This window comes from Hylobates moloch, unplaced genomic scaffold (genome assembly GCF_009828535.3).
Source record: "Hylobates moloch isolate HMO894 unplaced genomic scaffold, HMol_V3 SCAFFOLD_7, whole genome shotgun sequence".
Classification (NCBI taxonomy): domain Eukaryota; kingdom Metazoa; phylum Chordata; class Mammalia; order Primates; family Hylobatidae; genus Hylobates; species Hylobates moloch.
In genome coordinates, this window is record NW_026652282.1 from 117,253,647 (window position 1) to 117,276,006 (window position 22,360).

Sequence of the window (22,360 nt, forward strand, 5' to 3'; positions counted from 1 at the left end):
TATATATGTATATGCGTATATATATGTATGTATATATGTATATGTATATATGTGTGTGTGTGTGTGTGTATATATATATATGGCGTTGCTTTTATTGGAAAATGCATTTCTGATTTTCAGGAAGCATGGATCATTAACTGAATTGAGAATTCCAAAATTTCCCCTCTGGATCTCAGTTTCACCATAATAAATAGAGGGAGTTGAACTCGATTGGTAATTCTCAACCCAAATCACAGTGATGTCCTCTTTTTTTTTTTTTTTTTGAGATAGAGTCTCGCACTGTCACCTGTCACCTGGATTGGAGTGCAGTGGCGCGATCTCTGCTCACTGCAACCTCTGCCTCCCAGATTCAAGTGATTCTTCTTGCTTCAGCCTCCCAAGTAGCTGGGATTACAGGTGCCTGCCACCACGCCCGGCAAATTTTTTTGTATTTTTAGTAGAGATGGGGTTTACTATGTTGGCCAGGCTGGTCTCAAACTCCTGACCTCATGATCCACCCTCCTCAGCCTCCAAAGTGCTGGGATTACAGGCGTAAGCCACCGCACTCGGCCGATGTCCTCGTTTAACAAGTAGTTTATAACTCTCCTTTTACTATTCTAAAATGATGCTAATAGGTAAGGATGAAACTTGTCTATATACATAGTTTCAATAAACATCAATATAACATTCTAACTACAATGTAAAGGAGAAACAAAAGGGAGGTAACTTTTAATAACATAGTTATTTAGGTATATATTTCAGTCGTTGTCAGATGCTTGCACCCATGGGTATAATTATTGTAAATCTGGCAACACATGCATATAAAAATAGTATGCACTGGTGGCTCTAATACCACATAACTCTAAATGATGCCATGATTTTCTGAAATGATTAATTTTGGCAAAATTCCAAGCCAAACGTACCATTTTCCTTCAACTGATATGGCAGTTGTGTTCTTGGGAAAAAATATCAGCGAATATTGAAACCGTGTAAAAATACTTTATCTGTAAAAGGGAGTTAGGGCTGGGTGCAGTGGCTCACGCCTATAATCCCAGCACTTTGGGAGGCTGAGGTGGGAGGATTACTTGAGCCCAGGAGTTCAAGACCAGCCTGGGTAACAGAGTGACACCTTGTCTATAAAAAAAAAAAAAAAAAAAAGCCGGGCGTGGTGGTACACCTGTGGTCCCAGCTACTGAGGAGGCTGAAGTTTGAGGATCATTTGAGCTTGGAAAGTCGAGGCTGCAGTGAGCAATGATTGCACCACTGCACTCCAGCCTGGGCAACAGACAGAGGCCTTGTCTCAAAATAAAATAAAATAAAATAAAGGTGTGGCTGAGTTAGAATCTAGGCTCAGGTAATCGTAAGCAGTTTTGCACCCACATGAAAGTTGAGTGGGGCATTTGAAACAGTTGTAAGACATTGTACAGTTCTCAGTTCTCCATTGTGTGGGTCTCCCTGTGCCTTGCAGGACATCTCTGTTAATACTAGCAGCGTCACCGCACATTCTCATTGTGCCCCCTAGAGGGTGCTGCTCCTCTTGTTGAGAACAACTGGACTAGAAGATCGAATTGCCGGCCGGCCTGATTCTTTTTTGAGTCCCTACATGAATTTTTTTTTTAATTTACATTTACATTTTTATTTTTTTAGACGGGGTCTCACTCAGTCGCCCAGGCTGGAATGCAGTGGTGCGATCTCGGCTCACTGTAGCTTCGACCTCCCAGGTTCATGCCATCCTCCCACCTCAGCCCCCCAAGTAGCTGGGAGCACAGGTGCGAGCCACCATGCCCCGCTAATTTTTGTATTTTTTTGTAGAAACGGGGTTTCGCCATGTTTCCCAGGCTGGTCTTGAACTCCTGAACTCGAGCGATCCACCCGCCTCGGCCTCCAAAAGTGCTAGGACTACAGGTGTGAGCCACCGCGTCCGGCCCCTTCATGAATTTTTATTGAATGAGACCTATCATAGGGTACTGTGTCATGGATCAAGAAGTCTTTTATGTTTCTACATTTGCTTCTTGTGCCTCCATTATTACCAACGTTAGAGACCTGTTTACCTCAGATGATATTATGAGAATTGCTGTCTTATAAAAGATTTTGAAACTCTAGAATGTAAAGAATGCAGCATAATTCATTAATTTTAAACGGGTTAAAAATAGTTTCTACCACTTAGTTATCTTTTCGCATTTGTCATTTTGTTCTCAAATATGCCTTAGGATTTTTAAATAATTTTTTACTTTCCTAGGGAAAAGTAATATGTGTTGTGGTCCATTATTTCCAGTAGATGGCAATGTTTGGTGCAAAAAATGACTGTATAGCAAGTGCAGATTGCCCTGGCTCTCTTTGTACTTAAAATCCAAACTTCATAGTGTGTGTTTGAAAGTACTGCTCTTTTTTTTTTTTTTTTTAATGATTTGATATGAATTAACTCAGTTAAACCAATGGATAGGCTGGTAAAGAGGTGCATGTAATTCAAATTTTCACAAAGTAACTTACATTTTGCTGTTGCAAAAATAATTTTTTAAAGGACTTCCTAGAAAAATGCAACAATATTTTAATAGAAGGCTAAGTTCGTTCGTGAAGTATTTACCTTTTGATTTATCGGTTATATAAATTATGATTTTCTTATAGGTTTTTTTAAAAAAATAATTTATTTTGAAACAGTTTCAGACTTACAGAAGAATTGCCAGAATAGTACAAAGAATTCCAGTAGTCCCTTTAGCCGGATATCCCGACTGTTAACACTGTACCTCATTTGCTTCATTGTTCAGTCTTCTGGGTGGGTGTCCATTATCATTAGTCTTTGAATCTTTTGAGAGCTAGAGGTTGTCTAATCACCCCTAAACAGTCCAGAGGGTACTTCCTCAAAACGAGGTCACTCTCCTACCAGCATACAACCCTCTGAATCAGGAATCAATACTGTCCAATCCATATCCATCCATGCAGATTTTACCAGGTGGTCAACAGTGTCACTCTTTCCCTTTCTGGTTCACAGTCCTATCTAGGATTATGGTTTTGGTCTCCTGCAATCTAGACTAAGTTCGTTAGTCTTTCATACCCTTGAAATTTTTAAAGGGTACAGACATTACATTCTGTATGATGACTATCATCTTGAGTCTTAAGGATGTTTCCTCATGACCACATTCTTGCATTCTTGGTAGGAATACATGAGGAGGCACATGATGCTAACCTGTCCCGTCACTGGTAGTGTTAACAGTGGTCATGTGGTCATCAGGATTTACCTCAAATCTATTGTAGGATTAAAGCTCATTTTAAAAAAGCTTTTTTTATGTTTTTATTTTTTTTTGTTTAGGCTGGGTGCGATGGCTCCCACCTGTAATCCCAGCACTTTGGGAGGCTGAGGTGGTAGGATGGCTTGAGCCAAGAGTTCAAGACCAGCACTGGCAACATAAAAATTATCTAAGAGTAGTGGTGGTACATGGCTGTAGTCCCAGCTACTTGGGAGGCTGAGGTGGGAGGACCGCTTGAGCCAGGGGAAGTCGAGCTGCTGCACTCCAGCCTGGGTGACAGAGCAAAGACGCTGTCACAAAAAAGAAAAATAAAAAGATAAAAACATACGTAATAATTTTTTTCCAAATTTTTGTTTCTTTAATCTTTTTTTCCTGGCTTATTTTTCCTTCATATAAAACTCATTTTAATTAAAATATTTCATTTGGGTTTTTATTTTTTTAAAAAAACAACATATAGTGACTTTCTTCATATGCCCCAAACTTCATAAAAAAAAAAACCAAAGATATTTCAAGCATAGCTTGGCCAATCTGTGCCTGTATTTTTCTTTTGCTAAGATCATGCCATGGACTTGAGGGGTAATAACACTGCAATAATGGCCTAAGTATTTATTGGGGGTTATAATTTTTTTTTTTTTTCTGAGACGGAGTTTCACTCTTGTTGCCCAAGCTGGAGTGCAATGGCGCCATCTCATCTCACTGCAACCTCAGCCTCCTGGGTTCAAGCTATTCTCCTGCCTGAGCCTCCTGAGTAGCTGGGATTACAGGCATGTGCCACCACACCTGGCTAATTTTGTATTTTTAGTAGAGACAGGGTTTCTCCATGTTGGTCAGGCTGGTCTTGAACTCCTGACCTCAGGTGATCTGCCCGCCTCTGCCTCCCAAAGTGCTGGGATTACAGGCATGAGCCACTGTGTCTGGCCAGGGATTATCATTTAAGATCATAATATATTGGCAATATCTTAAAGCTCTTGACAAGTTGAATTTGATCACACATCAGCAGAAACAACTTCATTCATAATTGTGTTTTCTTATGTTTTATTCAGTACTGAAAACTACAACATAAAAGAAAATCTTTTTTTTTTCTTGAAACAGGGTCTCACTCTGTTGCCGAGGCTGGAGTTCAGTGGCACAGTCACAGCTCACTGCAGCCACAAACTCCCTGGCTCAGATGATCCTCCCACCTCAGCTTCCTGGGTGTCTAGGACAATAGGCACTCACCACCAAAATACTTCACATACAAAAAACGTAAAATATAGGAAATGGGTAGGGCGTGATAACTTGAGCCTGTAATCCCAGCACTTTGGGAGGCTGAGGTAGACAAATTGCTTGCGCCCAGGAATTTAAGACCAGCCATGGCAACATAGTGAGATCTCATCTCTGCGAAAAACTAAAAAATTAGCTGGGCATTGTGGCGCACACCTGTGGTCCCAGCTACTTGAGAGGCTGAGGTGGGAGGATCACTTGAGCTAGGGAAGTCGAGGCTGCAGTGAGCTGTGATCACGCCACTGCACTCCAGCCTGGGCGACAGAGCAAGACTCTCTCAAAAACAAAAACAAAAAAACAAAAAACCCAAAACCAAAAAACAACAAAAAACAAATGATGGGTTAAGTAGTTGAACAAGGTTTTGTAATCAAACAAAATACCCTAATAACAAACCTATTTGCAGAGGGTGGAGTTGGTGGGTTGCAGTGAAGCAAGTTGTTTTTTAGTTGAATTTAAGCAATATCAGTAACATTTGTATATTTGTATGTGGTGAAGACTTCAAACCAGATAGAAAAGGTATAAGTAAATCTCTCCCTTCCTTTACTCTCCAATTCCTACTCTCTCCATCTAACAGTATAAGCATGATTTTTTCTTATTTATCCTTCCAGAAAAATGTTTGTACCTACAAGATATGTATATCATATTCTTGGGAAAAAGTGGAATCTTGCCACACATACTTTTCACCTTTCTTTTTCACTTAATGCTATTTCATAGAGATACTGTCACTTATAGATGCACATCATTCTTTTTAATGGTTGCATATTATTTGCATGGATTACCATAGTTTATTCTCATTGTGATGGGCATATTTGGTTGTTTCTAGGTTTTTAAATTTACAGGCAAAGCCACAGTGACTTTCATTATATATACTTTTGTGTACCTTTGCAGATGGAAATATGATCAGGACAAAAGGGACAAAATGAAATGAAGTATGGGGTGAATTTAGGGTTACAGAAAAGTAGTAGCAAAGAGATGCTATTATTGGTGAATAGCAGCAAGCTAAAATTATTTCCTCCTAGTCTCTTTTAAATGAGGTAGAATATTAGGAAATGAAAATAAGAAGGCCGGGTGCGGTGGCTCACACCTGTAATCCCAGCACTTAGGGAGGCCAAGGGAGGCCAAGGCGGGTGGATCACCTGAGGTCAGGAGTTCGAGACCAACCTGGCCAACATGGCGAGACTCCATTTCTACTAAAAATACAAAAATTAGCCGGGTGTGGCTCATGTCTGTAATCCCAGCTACTCAGAAGGCTGAAGCAGGAGAATCGCTTGAACCTGGGAGGTGGAGGCTGCAGTGAGCTGAGATCGTATCACTGCACTCCTGCCTGGGTGACAGAGTGAGACTCCATCTCAAAACAAAAACAAAAACAAAACACAAAAAAGAAAATTAAAAAATGTCAAAGTAGATCATATAATTCCATGAAGTTAAAAGTAAAGAAATGGAGAAAGTACATGCAGAATCGTTTTTCCATTGGTTTCAGGATTATAACCAGCAAACACTCAACTAACATTTGGTCATACGATTTTATATTCCTGTTTTAGGAAAACAAAACTGTCAAGTGGGCTTCTAGGTGAGGTTAGATTTTGGAGTCTGTGCCTCATACTAATATTCAGTGGTTTAGGTAAGCACTTCATGAAGTAAAAAGTAAGTAGTTTTGAGGTAGAAATGTAAATATATATATTTAAATTAACATTTTGTTATCACAGATGATCTTGGTTACATCTTTTTCCTTCTCTGTGACTGTAGTTTTCTCTCTCCTCTTCTCCCTTCCACTCCCCACATACACAATGAAAAAAAAGATAACTGTGTTTTAAATATGTTAATGTTTATGCGGAAGGGAAAGAGCAATCCGAAATGTCATGGAGATACTACGTCTGCATGGAATGAATATTGGGGTGGGGAGTCAGCGAGATATGACTGTGGAAGTTGACACTGTGCAAGAGATGAAAAATAAAATGGAATGGAAGCTTTTGTTTGTGGGTTCAAAAAGTTCAGGCACAGTAGAGAGTTAGGAAAAATAGTAACCAGCTGTAGTAACCAGCTGGGGTAGAGGAAGGTAGGGATGTCATAAAAATCTGGGAAGGGATGAGAAAAGGGTGAAAGGATTTCATACGACAAACCCACAACTTCAAGTGGCTGTGTCATCAAGGCAGGTCATATAGAGGAGAGGATCATATGGAGATAATGTCTGCCAGTGAAGGACCATTTACTCTTTTTAGTCCCTATCGTGATGCTATGGTAGGCTCTGAGCTCAACAGTGAATAAGGCAGAGGACATGCTAGTGGACCCGGAGTGAAAGGACTTGATTCCTCAGGAATCTTCAACAGGATGAAACCACAGAGTTAGAAGCCTGTGGCTATGGAAAGTAGTTTCACATGGGATGGACTCATTGAGGGATGAACCAACTGAGAACATAACTAATGACTAGGGCCGTGATAAAGTGCTGAGAGTGGGAGTAGGATGTGAAGTTAGTAACTTAGGAGACTGAACAGAGAAGCTGGTCAAAAAGAAATGAATTTGTCTATATTGTATTTTATTCCTTGTTGTCTTTATATCCTGTAATAAAGCAATCATGGGTCGAAGGAGATTACAAAAGTAAAAATGAAAGTAAGGGCCCAGTATGGTGGCTCGCACCTGTAATCCCAGGGCTTTGGGAGGCTGAAGTGGGAGGATCACTTAAGGGTGGTAGTTCAAGACCAGCCTGGGCAACATGGAGAGACCCTGTCTCTAAAATAAAAATTAAAAATTAAAAAAGTGAAAGTAAGGAATGGTGTGATACTAGGAGTATGGTCTTCTGGAGTGATGATTCTTCTTATACTCCCATTGACTTTAAAATGAAAATACCCTTCCTCTCCTTTCTTTGTTCCTGTTATTCTTCCTTCTCCTCCTCCTCCTTGTCCTCTTGCTTCTTCCTATGGTAGCTTTTCCTGAGAGGCTTCTGTTTGGGCAACAGTTCCAATCCCATTTTGTCACCCCCCAGAAGTCTCCTCAGATACAGTTTATTTAAATGGTTTCTCCAAAGGGGTTGTGAAAGTGAAGGACCTCTAGATAGATTATGAGGGCTAATTTCTAGTAGTAGTAATGTAACAACAAATGTACTATATTTTAGTTTCTGTCTTGACTTAATTTATTTACAACATTTAACAGACGTTTAGATGTCAGTAGCCTTATTGGCATCTCACTAAAACAGTGCTGGACTTTTCATAGATTCTGGTGAAACTTTTTTGGGTGTGTATGGGTTTGGCTGGGGAGATGGGATGGCAGAAGGCATTGGCTTTGCTTTGGGGATAGTTTTTAAGTTTTAGTTTTAGAAACAGGAAGAGCTGGTAGATAAGTGGTTCTTGGGATCTTTGCCCTGAAGCTCATAGAGTAATAAAGACTATGGCCTTGATCCATTGGCTAAGAAGCCAGTCAGCCAGTAGTTCAACCTGTGTCTCCTGAACTTAGGTTGTCGGTTCCATGCTCCCAAACTAAGTTTGTGTTACAGATCTTATTTACTTCTTATTTCTCTTTGAGAAGGTACTCTTAAAGTTTTCTAAAAATAACCTTAAGAATAGTGTTGCTTCTATTACTTTATTTGTAATACTCTTTTGTAACATAACTTTAAGTTCACTTAATATATTGATGCATTCAGTCATTGATCTAAATTTAACGTTAGAAAACTGATTTACATAATGATAATTTGAGTGTCTTTCTTTTATATGTACATGCATTTTTTTTTCAGTGCTCAATCAGGAAGTTTTGAGATTTAACTTCTCTTTTTTCTTTCTTAAATTTTCTGGTATTGTGAATTCCTTTGTTATTATTTTCTTATCTGGAACGGTGGCTATCATCATATTAAGGATTCTCCATAAAGATATTATCAGATATAATAAGATGAATTCTCCCATAAGTAAAAATGCATATGTTTGATTCAGCAAATACTTAAGTGCCTATTCTGCCCAGTTGTCATCAATGTTATATTTCTACTGAAAGTATTGCACCTTGAATACAACACATTTTTTATGCCTAGTGATTTTGTATGTTATACCAAATCAGAAAGTACAGAGTTGTGTAAATTTTTTTAAAAGAACAGGGAGGTTTCTTAAGAGTTGTTTGTTATCAACTTTTTGGTTATATCCTTTTTTATGTGTTTCTGAACTCAAAATGTCATTATTAAAGATTTTCATTGATTAGAAGTATGAGATAACAATATGAAACATTGCAAAATACTATAATTTAGGTTATACTGTTTATACTGTTTTGACTCTTGTGACCACTTGTGTATTGGTCAATTTTTAATTGCTGTAACATTGGTCAAGTTCCTTATGTAGGTTAAATCATTTTGCTTTCTTCATGAAAAGTAAATCAGTTGTGTGTTTTATGTAATTAACACACTCCCTCGGATGCAAAACTTTGAGTAAGGGAGTGATTCATTTGTGTGGCAGGATCATGTACCTTCCAGACACCTGCTAAATTCATAATGAGCCATTGGTTTCCAGTTAGTCTGCCTTTAAAGGAAAATTCTGTTTCAACTAACTTTCAGAGCTCTTGTAACTTTCTGTCATAGTAACTTGTATGTTTGTTAGAGACTTTCTTATGTGTGAGAGGATGCCCAGCAGGAGTTTGGCTGGAAGATGATTCATGCAGTTGTTTTCAGGCCCCCAAAGAACGCAATGTTGCTGTCAGCCTTCCTGGGTCAAGGAACACAAATTTTGTTTGTTACCTTTATTACTTTAAATGAGTACACTCAGATATGTCTTAAACATTCATAGTAAGCTGCTGGCATATGTTAAACTTTGATTCCTTTGTACAAAGGGACTTGGAAAATTATACCCTAAAGTTAATGGAAATCTGTGTTTTATAGTATTTGCATTTCTGTCTTCTCAAATTAAGGATATTAGTCTAAGTATCTTCCTATATCAAGCACCTTCCATAGCTTCTTTAGTTCTGAATAGTTTACTGTAAACTCCAATATGTATATTCCTTGCTTTGCAAAATAATGCATTCTTAAAATCAGTACGTGAGTAGAATCATATTTTAAGTGGGCTAAGGGAGTTCATAATTTAAAAGCTAACATTTTGAAATGCTACAGCAAGCCTAAGTGCTGGTCTTTAAGTGTATAAATGGAATGGCATCTGTAGTGGGCTCACAATGGCTGATGAACCCTGGTGCTTTCATTTATAAACTAAAAATGGAGCTTGTCAGTTTTTGATAGCCAGAGTAGTGATTTTCGTAAACAAAGCTGCTGTAAAAAATGGCTCATTAGATGTTTCAGATGTCAATGATAATTTCAAAAATCAGCTTTTAGGGTTATATTTTCCTGAGACCAGTTCTCACTTTGATTTTTTTTCATTCCTCAGCTTGAATAAAAGGAAACAGAAGGAAATTTCTTTGGGAAAAAAAGAAGTGCTGTTTTTGGAGTGACTACCGAAGTGTGGGAAAGGGGGAGATATTCTGTGTAATTTTGATTTAGACAGTGAAATTAAGGCTAATTCAACTTATGAAAACTTACTTCCACTTACCTTGAATGGAAAATCAGACTTTTTCATTACGAAAAAGTGTCAAGTACTTAGCTAAGCTAATAACATTTGCTTGTAGCATCCCTTGCTTGTAGTACTCCCATTAGATAATTTCCTTGTGTGCTGTTTCATATAATGTCTTAATAAGGTTGTGCTTAATTTCTTATAAAGTCCTATGTACTTTGAGACTATTATTGTTGCTGGTTTTCTATTTCATTTTTGTGCCTTTAGGTCTGGCCTGCCTTGGTTTTCCTTCTGCCAATGGAGGAGCTTTAATGACCATTGTGTTATGGGTCCTTCTGGGAACCCCTGCCAGATATGTGTCTGCTGTAGTGTATAAGAGTAAGCATTACAACTGTTACTATTCCAGGAAGTTGCTGTGTGAAATGTAGAAATTAAAAGGCTGTGAAGTAAAAAATAAAAAAAATTGCATGGGGGAATTTTAGCCGACTTATGAAAATGTAATTGTGCCTTGATTACTCTAAAGTATTTGTAAAGTGGACTAAATCAAGTTGCTAAAGTAACTATTCTGTTTTTTACTTCCTCAGCATTTAGAGGTGTTAAGTGGAAGACAAATGCCTTGCTGACAGCACTATTATGTCCGGGGTTAGTATCTCACATTCTCTTTTCCCTATGCAATTATATGCTTCCTTATACTTCATCTTGGAAAAAAAAATCATTGTATACTATAACAAAAAGTAGGAAGGACATGAATGACCATTGTGCTTTGTGTAGTCGCAGCATTCCCTTTCTGTTGTATCTACATTCTTTTTATTTTTTTTGTACATCTTAAGCTTTAATACAAAGAGATGGTGATGGTGGTGCAGTATTCAATTTTTTTTTTTTTGAGACAGGGTCTCACTCTGTCACCCAGGCTGGAGTGCAGTGGCACAATCTCGGTTCACTGCAACCTCTGCCTCCCAGTCTCAAGTGGTCCTCCCACCTCAGCCTCCCTAGTAGCTGGGACTACAGGTGCACACCACCATGCCCAACTAACTTTTGTATTTTTAGTAGAGATGCGGTTTCACCATGTTGGCCAGGCTGATCTCGAACTCCTGACCTCAGGTGATTCACCTGCCTCAGCCTCCCAAAGTGCTGGGATTTACAGACATGAGCCACCACTCCCGGCCAGTATTCAATTTTGATCTTTGTTTTTGAAGCAGATTTCATAAATGTTTATCTCAGTTATACATTTTGCATTCCGTCATGCTAGAGTTGCAATTTATGCACGACATTTTGTTATTCTTGTTGCTGCCTTCAGTGATTATTTCTTCCTGTCTCACCTACTTACTGCAGCGTCGTTAGTGACTGCAGTTTCAAGGTACAGTCATAGTCAAAGTGAGGGTAGGAGTGATGCTGTGCAGTGGCTGTGAGAGTAGCTTATCTAGTGTCGTAATTATATAGATGCAGAATCTGGAGCCAAACTACGAACTAAAGAGCAACTTGTTCTGGGTCTCACTTGAAGTCAGTAAAAGGGCCAGGCTGTATATAACTCAGTGTCCCCTCTCCTGCATCCTATCCATTCCTCTTCCTGCAATACTTCACTGATAAAGTGCTGAATTGCTTAGGGTTTTGTCTCCAAATTCCTTGATATGTTTTTGTCGTAGTCAGCTTGGATTGCCGTAACAAAACACCATAGACGGAGTGGCTTAAAAACAGGATGCTAGCATAGTTGGCTTCTGGTCAGAGCTCTCTTCTGGCTTGCAGATGGTTGCCTTTATCCCTGTGTCCTCACATGGCAGGGTGGGGAGAGAGAGAGAGAGAGAGAAGAGAGATAGAGATAGAGATAGAGCTGTCTCTACTTATAAGGGCACTATCCCATCATAGGGACCTACTTAGGTCTGAAAAGCCCCATCTCCAAGTATAATCACATTGGAGGTTAGGGCTTCAACATATGAATTTGTGGGGGGCGGGGGTTGGATGTGCACAATTCATTCCATAGCATGTTTCATTCATTCATGGAAAGAAAAAAATTGTCTCCTTGATATGTTCTGAAGGACAGTCTTTTTGTTTTGTTTTTAAGGAAGTAGTAATGAATTATATCTTAATTGTTATGTGGTACTTAACTTACTATTTGTAACAAAATTTCCATGTTCTTAATGATGGACGTGTATCATAATAGGAAAAGAGGTCCTACACTAAAAATTTTACAGAGTAAATTCAGTTACATGGACATGATACTGATTAGTGATAAAATGAGGGTAGATGAATTCATAATGCTCTGTAACTGAGTGTAATGCCATCAATGATGCAATTCAGTGATATATTCAGTAGACTGATAATATTTATCTACATGTGGCTTATTTATCCCTAAACTCCATGGAAATAAATAAGATCATTGAAAGATGAGTAAGCATATGTACAGAAAGAAAAAAACAGGTCATTGATAGAATTGAATATTACAAAATTGCACATTAAATACATGTACCCCAGAATTTTTTTTTTTTTTTTTTTGAGACAGGGTCTCACTGTCACCCAGGCTGAAGAACAGTGGCCCAACCATGGCTCATTGCAGCCTCGACCTCCTGGGCTCAAGCGGGTCCTCCCATCTCAACCTTCCAAGTAGCTGAGACTACAGGTGTGCACCACCATGCCTGGCTAATTTTTTAAGTTTTTGTAGAGAAAGTGTCTTACAGTGTTGTCCAGGCTGGTCTTCAACTCCTGGCCTCAAGTGCTCCTCCTGCCTTGGCCTTCAAAAATATTGGGATTACAGACATGACACCACCATGCCTGGCCAGAATTTTTTTTTTTTTTTGAGACGGGGTCTCGCTCTGTCACCCAGGCTGGAGTGCAGTGGCACAATCTCGGCTCACTGCAAGCTCCACCTCCCAGGTTCACGCCATTCTCCTGCCTCAGCCTCTCAAGTAGCTGGGACTACAGGCACCCACCACCACGCCCAGCTATTTTTTTTGTATTTTCAGTAGAGACGGGGTTTCACCGTGTTAGCCAGGATGGTCTCGATCTCCTGACCTCGTGATCCACCTGCCTCAGCCTCTCAAAGTGCTGGGATTACAGGCGTGAGCCACCGCGCCCGGCCTTTTTTTTAAATTATACTTTTGACTTACTTAAAATGAGCCTAATGCACCCACCACCGCCAATCTTGTAGAGCCATCTGCTTTTTCTATAACTTTTCAAGGGAATTAGAATGGGTGGTCTTTCCTGAGGTGATTTTTTTTTTTTTTTGAGACGGAGTCTTGCTCTGTCGCCCAGGCTGGAGTGCAATGGCGCAATCTCGGCTCACTGCAGCCTCCGCCTCCCAGGTTCAAGTGATTCTTCTGCCTCAGCCTCCCGAGTAGCTGGGATTACAGGCGTGTGCCACCACGCCTGGCTAATTTTTGTGTTTTTAGTAGAGGCGGGGTTTTGCCATGTTGGCCAGGCTGGTCTTGAACTCCTGACCTCAGGTGATCCACCCGCCTCGGCCTCCCAAAGTTCTGGGATTACAGGCGTGAGCCACTGCGCCCGGCCGAGGTGAACTTTTTAATATATTTATGTAAGTAACTGATGTCCTTGACATTTTTTCGAACGTTTATTGCTTCAAGTTCAAGACTCAGATGAATCCATAACTGAATACGTTTGACAACAAAAGTGCCATTGTGCAAAAGTCATTATACTGGATTGTAATACAAAGAATAACACATGCAAGAATCAATCAGTAAACCATCTACTACTCTCTGCATTATTTACTCAACATCCTTATTGTGGGTTTTGCAGTTTTGTTTTGTTTTTATTTTTATTATATTTAAAGCACAATGCAAGGCATTGTGGAGGAAAGAAGTACAAATTGCTCCTGAAACTTTGCTTTCAAATAATTTATAATCTAGTGGGTTGTTGGGGCAGGAACAGGAGATAAGACATGTAAAATAGTGATAATTCTATTTCATACTAATTAGGAAGAGTTATCAGACAGTATGTTTAAAATGATGTAGAGTTTCAGGGGAGGAAAAGGTAATTTCCACTTTGGGGCTCCTGGGAAGGCTTTGTGGAGGTAATGATGCTTAATTTATGATTTGAAAGATACTTAGAACTTGGCTGCTTCTGTGCTTGATTCTATTCCCTTCCATTTCTTTCACAGTCTTGTTCAATTCATTACTGCTCCTTTCTTGCGTATCTACTTTATCTCTCCACTGAGGCCCCTTTTTTCTGCTTGTAAATATATTCGGCTCTTCCCTTTCTACCCCTTGGGCCCACCACTTAACGCCTTTTAGAAATTTTTTTGTAAATTTAAAAATGATTATATATTTTATTCCTGAGATAATGTTGCAGTTATCACATAATGCAAAGAACCACACGCAGACATGCTATTTAAATATATATTTATTTCAAAAATTCATTCTTTTTGGTGTACAATGCTTTGAGTTTTGACAAATACATAGAGTCGTGGAAGCACTACCACAATCCAGATGCTGAAAGATTCCATCAGTCTAAAACTTCCCTTGTGCTATCCCTTTGTAGTCAACCCCTTCCCCGACCTGAAACCCTGGCAGCTATGAATCTGTTCTCGACCCCTGGAGTTTTGCCTTTTTTAGTATGTCATATGAATAAGCCATAGAGTGAGTCAAATAGAACCCTTTGGATCTGGTTTATTTCACTTCTTACTTTTTATTACTGAGTAGTATTCCATTGTATGGGATGTGCCACAGTTTATGTATTCACCAGATGAAGAACATTTAGGTTATTTCCAGTTTTTGATGGTTATGAATAAATGTTGCCATAACTGCTGTAAAACATTCATAGAACAGGTTGTTACATGAACATAAGTTTTCATTTCTCTTGGGTAAATACTTAGGAGTGGAGTTGCTAGGTCATATGAAAAGTATGTTTGACTTTATAAGAAACTGCCTAGGCCGAGCATGGTGGCTCACACCTGTAATCTCAATACTTTGGGAGGCCAAGGCGGGTGGATCACCTGAGGTCAGGAGTTCGAGACCAGCCTGGCCAACATGGTGAAACCCTGTCTCTACTAAAAATACAAAAACTAGCTGGGTGTGATGACTCATGCCTGTAATCCCAGCTACTCTCAGGAGGCTGTGGCAGGAAAATCGCTTGAATCCAAGAGGCGGAGGTTGCAGTGAACTGAGATCGTGCCACTGCACTCCAGCCTGGGTGATAAGAGCAAAACTCCATCTAAAAAACAGAAAGAAAGAAAGAAAGAAACAAACAAACTGTCCAATTGTTTTTCAAAGTGGTTGTTACCATTTTACATTTCTACCAGCAATGTATGAGAATGCTAGTTTGTTCACATCATTGTCAGCACTTGGTATTGTCAGTTTTCTTTTTCTTTTACTCATTCGAATAGGTGTGTACTGGTATTTCATTGTGGTTTGAATTTGTATTTCTGTAATGACTAATGACGCTTAACATCTTTGCATGTTTTTATTTGCTATCCATGTCTCTTTGGTGAAGTGTCTGTTCAGATCTTTTGCTTGTTTTTTAATTGGGTAGTTTGTTTTCTTATTGAGTTTTGAGAGTTCTTTATATATTCTAGACGAAAGTCCTTTGTGAGATATGTGATTTGTGAATATTTTCTCAGTGCTTATCTTCTTAATATCTTAACAGGGTCTTTTGCAGAATGAAAGGATTTAATTTGTATGAGTCCTATTTATCAATTTTTTTCATTTATGGATATGCTTTTTGTATTGTATTTAAGAATGCCGCCTAATCCAAGATCATGAAATTTTCTTCTGTTTTCTTGTAAAAGATGCATAGTTTTATGTTTTATGTCTAGGCCTCTGATCCATTTTGACTTAATTTTTGGATATATGTGAGTTGTGGCTCAAAGTTTTTTTTAATTTTGTTTATGGGTGCCCTGTGGTTTCAGTACTAATTGTAGGAAAGACCGTTCTTTTTCCATTGAATTACCTTGGCAACATTGTCAAAATCAATTGCCCATGTATGTTTGGCCAGTTTCTGGACTCTGTTCTGTTACATTGATCTATGTGTCTATCAGCTCACAAATACCAGACTGTCTTCATTGCTGAATTTTTTTTTTTTGAGACAGAGTCTCACTCTGTCACCCAGGCTGGAGTGCAGTGCCATGATCTCAGCTCACTGCAACCTCCACCTCCCGGATTCAAGAGATTCTCCTGCCTCAGCCTCCCGAGTAGCTGGGATTACAGGTGCCCACTACTACACGTGGCTAATTTTTGTATTTTTAGTAGAGACGAGGTTTCACCATGTTGTCCAAGCTGGTCTCAAACTCCTGACCTCAAGTGATCCACCTGCTTCGGCCTCCCAAAGTGCTGGGATTACAGGTGTGAGCCACTGCGCCCAGACTAATTACTAAATTTTTGTAACAAAATTTGAAATTAGGTGGTGTGAGTCCTCTAATTTTGTTGATTTTTCTTTAAGATTGTTTTGGCTATTCTTGTTTATTTTCCTTTCCATATAAATTTTAGCATCAGCTTATTAATATGTACAAAAAAGTTCTGCTGGGATTTTGATTATAATTGCATTGAATCTATAGATCAATTTGTGGACTATTGATAGCTTCATAATATGAAGTCTTCCAATCAATGAGTACAGTATTTCCCTGCATTTATTTAGGTCCTCTTTAGTGTCTTTCATCAGCGTTTTGTAGCTCCAGCACGTATTTTGTTAGATTTATACCTACATATTTTTTTCTTCCTTTTCATTCTTTTCTTTTTTTGGTGCTATAAGTGTATTTTACAAAATGAATTCCAGTTATTCATTGCAGGCATATAGAAATATAATTGATTTCAACATGTTGCCCTTGTATCTTCTCACCTTGCTAAACTTACTGATTTGTTCTAGGAGCTTTGTTGTAGAGTCTTTGTGATTTTCTGTGTATGTAATTATGTCAGCTGTGAATGGAGACTGTTGTATTTCATCCTTTCCAATCTTGATGCCTTTGTTGATGTTGCCATATAGCACTGGCTAGACCTCCAATATGATGTTGAAAAGTGGTAAGAATGGATATCTTTGCCTTGTTCCTGATCTCAGAGGGAAAGCATCTAGTCTTTTATGACTAAGTATGTTAGCTGAGAGTTTCTCATATATGAATTCTGTCAGGTTGAGGATGTTTCTTTCTATTCTTCCTTTGCTGAGAACTTTTTATCAGTAATAGATTTTGGATTTTGTCAGATGCTTTTTCTGCATTTATTGAGATGATCATATGGTTTTCTTTTTTTTTAGTTTATTAATTTGGTGAATTACATTGATTTGATTTATATTTTTGACCAGTTGTGCATTCCCAGGATTAATTTCAATGCTTGTTACCATTAAATTTTCAAGAAAACCCTAAAGTTAATATTACAAGAAGTGGTACTTGAAGGTATGTAATATAATATAAATACAAGTAAAATGCTCTGAGTAGCCTTGTCATGGTTTTTATTCTTTTTATATATGGCTAGATTCGGTTTGCTAATGCACATAGTCCCTGACTTATGATAGTTTGACTTATGATTTTTCGATATTATGATGCTGTGAAAGCAATATGCTTACAGTAGAAATTGTGAAAGCAATATGCTTACAGTAGAAATCGTACTTTGAGTTTTGAATTTTGATCTTTTCCTGGGCTAGCAATAAGCTGTATGATACTGTCTTGTAATGCTGGGCAATAGCAGCGAGCTGCGGCTTCCAGTCAGCCACACAACACGAGGGCAAGCAACAGACACTCTACAGTGTACTGTGTTGCTAGCATTTTTGGATGTTGTGTTTTGTGTTTTTGCATCCCATCATGTCTACAAAATGTCCATGCTAGTCAAAGCTATGATGTTTGGTAGGTTAGGTGTTATTAGATGCATTTTTTTTTTTTTTTGAGACGGAGTCTCGCTCTGTCACCCAGGCTGCAGTGCAGTGGCGCGATCTCGGGTCACTGCAAGCTCCACCTCTCGGGTTCACACCATTCTCCTGCCTCAGCCTCTCTGAGTAACTGGGACTACAGGTGCCCGCCACCACGCCCGGCTAATTTTTTTGTATTTTTAATAGAGACGGGGTTTCACCGTGGTCTCGATCTCCTGACCTCGTAATCCGCCCGCCTCAGCCTCCCAAAGTGCTGGGATTACAAGCGTGAGCCACCGCGCCCGGCCTAGATGCATTTTCAACTTATGATATTTTCAACTTACAGTGGGTTTACTGGGATGTAACACAGTTGTAAATCAAGGAACATCTGTATTTGTTGAGGACTCCTGACCTGTCCTCTAAATTTCTCATTTTTTTCTCTTGTAATTTTTATCTCTGTATTTTTGCTCTACTTTCTACATTTTGAATTTTTATATTGATTTTTGTCATTATTGCCATTAGATTTTAGCTCCCTAGAGCTCTTTTTTAATCTCCTTCCTCCTTCCTTCCTTCCTCTCTCCTTCCTTCCTTCTCTTCTTTTTTTTTTTTTTTTTTTTTTTTCAGAATCTGGCCCCATCACCCAGGCTGGAGTGCAGTGTTGTGATTTCTGCTCACTGAAACCTCCACCTCCCAGGTTGAAGATATTCTTATGCCTCAGCCTCCGGAGTAGCTGGGATTACAGGCTTGTGCCACCATGCCTGGCTAAGTTTTTTTGTATTTTTAATAGAGACAGGGTCTCACTATGTTGCCCAGGCTGATTTTGAACTCTTGGCCTCCAGTGATCTGCCCACCTCAGCCTCCCAAAGTGCTGGGATTACAAGCATGAGCCACTGCGCCTGGCCTTGTTTTCTTAATGTTCATTTAAAAAAGCATCTTCTCAGTGTTCCATGAGTGTAGTATCATATTTTACCTCTCTTGGGTTACTAATGATAAGTATTTTTTCTCAGTGAATAGTATCATTTTCTTCAGACTGACTTTCCCTTTTTGTTTTCATTTCTATCTTTCATGCTACAGGATTTCCTCAAAGGTCTGGCAATGGCTGGTTATATGTACGTATATGATGAAAAGTGTGAAAATAAAATACTAAATGAATGTTATGAGTGTGTAGGGAAGCTTATAGACTTGGAGCTTCACTGTTTGCTGATCTAGGTGCACTGTTTTTAGTGGACCTTCTTCTGTCAATATCTTTAGGGTTTAAGCCTTGAGATAGTAACTTTTCCCAGAGAGGACCTGGAAATTCTAATCTCCTGGCTGAAGGGTTAATGTCTGGCTGTCAGCATTCTGGGAGGTGTCTAGGGGAAAGGAGCCAAGTGTCTTGACATGTGCCATGTAGCTGCATATAGTACCCAAGCAATTAATCATGTCTGATGTTCTCCAACCTGGAGAATAAACCTCCAGATACATGCTGTAGTTAGAGTGAGGGAGATGATAGATGTATCTACTTCTCAAAAAGCTTTCACAAAATTCTCTTCCATTAGTCACCCCACCACACTTTACTCACAGATTACCTGTTGCTTCCAGTTTCTGAGCTTTTTGTGGATTCTATAGTGTAAATTGGGTTGCCTCTCAGCTTTCTCCACTGCCTGCAGTAGTTTCTGGCTTCCTTTTATTTTTTTCTGCTATCTGCTCTCCTGTTCTCCCTGTCTGTGAAGATTTTTTTAAAAAATACTTTTTATAATTTTCCTGTGGTTTCAGAAGAAAGATTAAAGATATGTGTATTCAGTCAGCCATGTTAGCCTAGAATTCTCTATTTTCATGTTGATTTTTCCACCTATAACAATAAATTGTTGTGATAGAACATTTAGAGATACAGAAAAGCATGAAGATTAAAATAATAATCCCCTACAGTCCCATCTTTTTGAGTGAACTGGTGTTGACCTTCTGTTATGTTTCCAGTCTTTTTTCTGTGCATGTAAATTATGATCACATAATGTATACATTTTTTTTCCAGCTTTATTCACTTAACAATGTGTTGTTAAATGTTAGGTCTCAATATTTTAGGTAATCATTGGAAATTCTCTGATATCATTTTTAACAACCACAGGTATTCTATTGTATTGATAATAATAATTCACCCTTATATAGTACTTAACTATATGTCAGATATTGTTCTAAATGCTTTGCAAATACTAACCTATTTAATCTTCCCATCAACACTATGAGGTAGATATTATTGTTATTATCCCATTTTGCAGATGAGGAAATAAGGCACAGAGTGGTATAGTAACTTGCCCAGGTTCACTCAGCTTGTAAGTGGTAGAGTCAGAATTCAGATTCAGCTGGGCATGGTGGCTCACACCTGTAATCCCAGCAGTTTGGTAGGCCGAGGTGGGTGGATCAGGGATTGAGCCCAGAGGTTTCAAACCAGCCTGGGCAACATGGCAAAACTCTGTCTTTACAAAAAATACAAAAAAATTAGTGAGTGTGGTGGCATGCGCCTATCTATAGTCCCAGCTACTTGAGAGGCTGAGGCAAGACAGTCACTTGAGCACAGGAGGGGGAGGTTGCAGTGAGCTGAGACTGCGCCACTGCACTCCAGCCTGGGCGAAAGAGCGAGACCTTGTCTCCAATAAATAAATAAATAAATAAGAATTCAAATTTAAGCAGTCTGGCTTGAGAGTCTGTTCTCTTAATCATGATACCAGACAATGCTTCTATAATTTGTGCAATCATTTATTTTTTACGCATTGTTAGAAAATTTAGGTTGTTTGTATTTTATGTTAATTATAGATTATGCTTGGACAAGTGTCTTTTTGTGTCAGGTTTTGTGCACTTCAGTTTATTTGCTGTTGTCCTTCTACATCCTTTCATGTTCCTGTCCCATATCTCTTCCTTTCCCAATCATCTCTCTTTATTTTTATGACCCATTCTTCTTAATACTGGCAGTTTGGATCTCTCTTTTGAAAAGCATTCCTGAAAGTTGACAGCTGACCTTTCTTCTTGTCAAATTCATTGCATTCGTTCCTAGTCTCCTTGATCAGTCTGTAACATTTGACAGACTATTAGCTACACTCATTTTTTTTTTTTTTTTCTTTGGAGATGGAGTTTTGCTCTTGTTGCCCAGGCTGGAGTGCAATGGTGGGATTTTGGTTCACTGCAATCTCTGCCTCTCAGGTTCAAGGGATTCTCCTGCCTCAGTCTCCCGAGTAGCTGGGATTACAGGCATGTGCCACCACGCCTGGCTAATTTTGTATTTTTAGTAGAGATGAGGTTTCACCATGTTGGTCAGGCTGGTCTCGAACTCCTGACCTCAGGTGATCTGCCTGCCTCGGCCTCCCAAAGTGCTGGGATTACAAGCGTGAGCCACCGTGCCTGGCCAGCTACACTCATCTTTATGAAAAGTTCTTCTCTTCCACTATTCTTGTCATTGTGCTCATCTAGTTCTTCCACCTCTTTTTTCCTTCTCTTAACTCCCTTCTGTCATCCTCCTATCAAATATGAACCTTCTTCCTAGTTATATCCTCACCTGTAGGTTCTTCTCTTTCCTTCCTCTCCCTCTTTCTCCTTCTCTTCCTCCACCTTCTTCCTCTCTCCTCTTCCTCTTTTTCTTGATTTCTGCATTCTCTCTCCTTGAGTGATGGTATCCATTTTCATGATCAGTTTCAAGTACTATGTCTTTATAACTGAATTTATTTCTTTCTATTTATCAAACAAGTTCTCTCACATGAAGTTCTTGTTTTTGTTTATATTATCAGCACTGTTTTCGTCACGTAGGCTAAAAACTGTATTCATTCTTAGTTTTACCCTTACTCTTTATTCTTCTAAAACGTTTATATATCATTCACATACCATAAAATTCACCCTTTAAAAGCCTACAATTCAGTGGTTTTTAGTATAGTCACAAAGTTATGAAACTGTCACCAGTATCCTAATTCCAGAACATTTCATGACCCTCAAAAGAAACCCTGTTCATGAGAACACATGGACACAGGAAAAGGAACAATACACACTGGGGCCTGTTGGGGGGTGAGGGGGGGGGGCGGGAGAGCATTAGGAAAAATAGCTAATGCATGCTGGGTTTAATACCTAGGTGATGGGCTGATAGGTGTATCAAACCACCATGGCACATGTTTACTTATGTAACAAACCTGCACATATACCCTGGAACTTGAAATAAAAATAAAAAAAAAACCCTGTTCTTATTAGCAGACACTCCCTGTTCTCCCATCCCCTTGGCTGTGAATTTACTAATCTATTTTCTATCTCTGTGGACTTGCCTATTCTGGGCACTTAATATAAATGAATCATGAAGCATGTGATATTTTGTGTCTGACTTCTTTCACTTAGGATAGTGTTTTCAAAGTTCATTCATACTGTAGCATGTATCAGTACTTCATTCCTTTTTATGATTGAATAATATTCCTTTGTATGGATGTACCACCTTTTGTTTGATGGACATCTGGGCTATTTTTACCTTTTGGATATTTTGAATTACACTGCTATAAACATTTTTTTTTTTTGAGACAGAGTCTCGCTCTGTTGCCTAGGCTGGAGTGCAGTGGTGCAATCTCGGCTCACCACAACCTCCGCCTCCTGGGTTCAAGTGATTCTCCTGCCTCAGCCTCCTGAATA

The 22,360-nt window shown here is 39.0% G+C and overlaps 1 protein-coding gene across 1 annotated transcript in view; it reads left to right on the forward strand.

Annotated features, from left to right (window-relative positions):
• LOC116811202 (transmembrane 9 superfamily member 2-like) overlaps positions 1-22,360 on the forward strand; it is a 47,670-nt gene that overhangs the window by 2,127 nt on the left and 23,183 nt on the right. Inside the window, 5 exon segments of the mRNA XM_032756274.2 lie at positions 6,029-6,107; positions 8,269-8,379; positions 9,075-9,224; positions 10,220-10,330; positions 10,537-10,594. Coding sequence (XP_032612165.1) covers positions 6,029-6,107; positions 8,269-8,379; positions 9,075-9,224; positions 10,220-10,330; positions 10,537-10,594 — 509 coding nt within the window.